General features: G+C 53.6%; 1 protein-coding gene across 1 annotated transcript; it reads right to left on the bottom strand.

The window, feature by feature from the left end:
• Nucleotides 1–630: 630 nt before the first annotated feature.
• LOC131632862 (uncharacterized) lies at nt 631–1,521 on the bottom strand. The gene has a single exon (XM_058903580.1). The coding sequence runs from the start codon at nt 1,519–1,521 to the stop codon at nt 631–633; it is 891 nt and encodes a 296-aa protein (XP_058759563.1).
• Nucleotides 1,522–1,778: the final 257 nt, after the last annotated feature.

The following is a 1,778-nucleotide window of genomic DNA, read 5'->3' as shown; positions in this document are numbered from 1 at the left end:
GGCGTTGGCTCGAAGGCAAGCCACGAGCTGCTTTCTCAGTAGGTCTGGGATGCCTTTACCGATCTTCACCGCTTTGTCTGGGTTTTCGCCCAGCGGGACAAGCTCGAAGTCCCCGTCCGGGACAGGTCGGACGGGGTGAGCTGCCTTTGGTCGCGCCTCTTCGCCTTTCTTCAGCTCTTCTTCTGTAAAGCGTGCGTCAAGGTCGACTGAGCTGACGTTGGTCGTCTGATGTTGATCTTCTCGAGGATGCTTGTCTTCGGCCCTTGGCTTTTTGTTGGAGCTGGATGGGGGAGCGATCAGTTGCAGCCCTTTCACCGTGGCGTCGAAGATTCTTCTGGCGGCTTCAATGTCGGCGTTGATGGTGGCCACTCGTCCTGTTCTCGTGTAGAATTTCATCTTCAGGTGCACAGTCGAGGGCACGGCGGTGAGCTCAGCCAGAGTGGGGCGTCCGATAATGCAGTTGTATAGGGTCTTGCAGTCGATCACCAAGAATCTGGTTTTGACTTGTCTGGAGGCTTCCCCTTCCCCGAAGGTGACTATCAGCTCGACGTAACCCCAAGGTTTGGTTGTGGCTCCGTTGAAGCCTTGGAGGTCAGAACCCACATAAGGAGTGAGGTGTGAGTCGTCCAGCTAGAGTGTCCGGAAGAGGTGAGAGTACATGATGTCGACCGAGCTGCCTTCGTCGACTAGGACTCGTTGGACGTCAAAGTTTGCCATTCTGGCCCGGACGAGTAGGGGAATTGTGGCGTTCGGGGCTCCGCCGGGCAGCTCTTCCAAGTAGAAAGTGATTGGATCTGATTTTCCTCTGAACTTCCGCAGAGTAGGGCCAAGGTCTGCGTTGGCGTTGAGCAATTCATCGAACTTTCTCTTCACTGAGCTGATGGTGAGAGAACCGGGATCCCCGCCGTTAGAGACGACCATGGCGGTCGGGAATCTTTCCCACTCGCTAAATGTGGTAGTTATTCCAACCGAAGGCATGAAGTCTTCAGGACGGGTGAAGGACAGGGGTACTTGCAGAGGCCTGTTATCCGGTGAGTTGCCCTCGTCAGAGTTTCGTTGGTCGTCCCTCCGGGAAGGTTCTCCTTTCTTTGTGTATTTCGAAAGGCGACCTTCCTTGATCAGTGTCTCAATGGCATCCTTAAGATGAATGCATTCCTCGGTTAGATGCCCGTGACTCTTGTGGTACTTGCAGTACTTGGATTTGTCAGTTCCTGTCCTTGCGGGGTTTGACTTCGGGGGCCTGATGCAGGAATTCTTGAATTTGGTGCTTTTGCATTCGGCCAAGATTTTCTCCCGTGAAGCATTCAGAGGGGTGTAGTCGTTGAAGCGACCAGCTGGTCCTCGGCGCTCTTTGGCGTCGTGGGACCTGTCATCTTTCCTTTTTTCATGTCCCCGTCTTGAACCTGAGTTTTCGTAGTTCAAACTACGAGCGGCATCATTGCCTCGCGAGGCTTTCATGGCAGCAACCTCTCCTTCTTCGAAAGCGATGAAGGCTTGAGCTTTGTGGAGGAGGGCGTTCATGGTGTGCACCTTCTCGATTTTGATGGCCTTCTTGAAGTCACTTCCGGGGAGAAGTCCTCGCTCTAGGAGGTACCTCTTCATGTAATCGGTCGTCTGTACTTGGACGGCTTCTTTGTTGAACCTGTCGAGGTAGTCTCTGAGAGGTTCATTGGTTCCTTGGATTACTGCTTCGAGGTTCGCCTCTGATTTCGGTTGTCAACGGGTTGCTGTGAAATGGCTCAGAAAGAGCTCTTAGAGCTCGGTCCAGGAGTGGATGG

The sequence above is a fragment of the Vicia villosa genome, unplaced genomic scaffold (assembly GCF_029867415.1).
Source record: "Vicia villosa cultivar HV-30 ecotype Madison, WI unplaced genomic scaffold, Vvil1.0 ctg.001045F_1_1, whole genome shotgun sequence".
In the NCBI taxonomy this organism is placed as follows: domain Eukaryota; kingdom Viridiplantae; phylum Streptophyta; class Magnoliopsida; order Fabales; family Fabaceae; genus Vicia; species Vicia villosa.
The sequence above is the reverse complement of the archived record's forward strand: the minus strand, read 5'-3'. Positions and strand labels throughout refer to the sequence as shown.

Excerpts from the sequence above, each read along its gene's own strand:
- LOC131632862 (XM_058903580.1), bottom strand. The coding sequence starts at position 1,521 with ATGAACGCCCTCCTCCACAAAGCTCAAGCCTTCATCGCTTTCGAAGAA.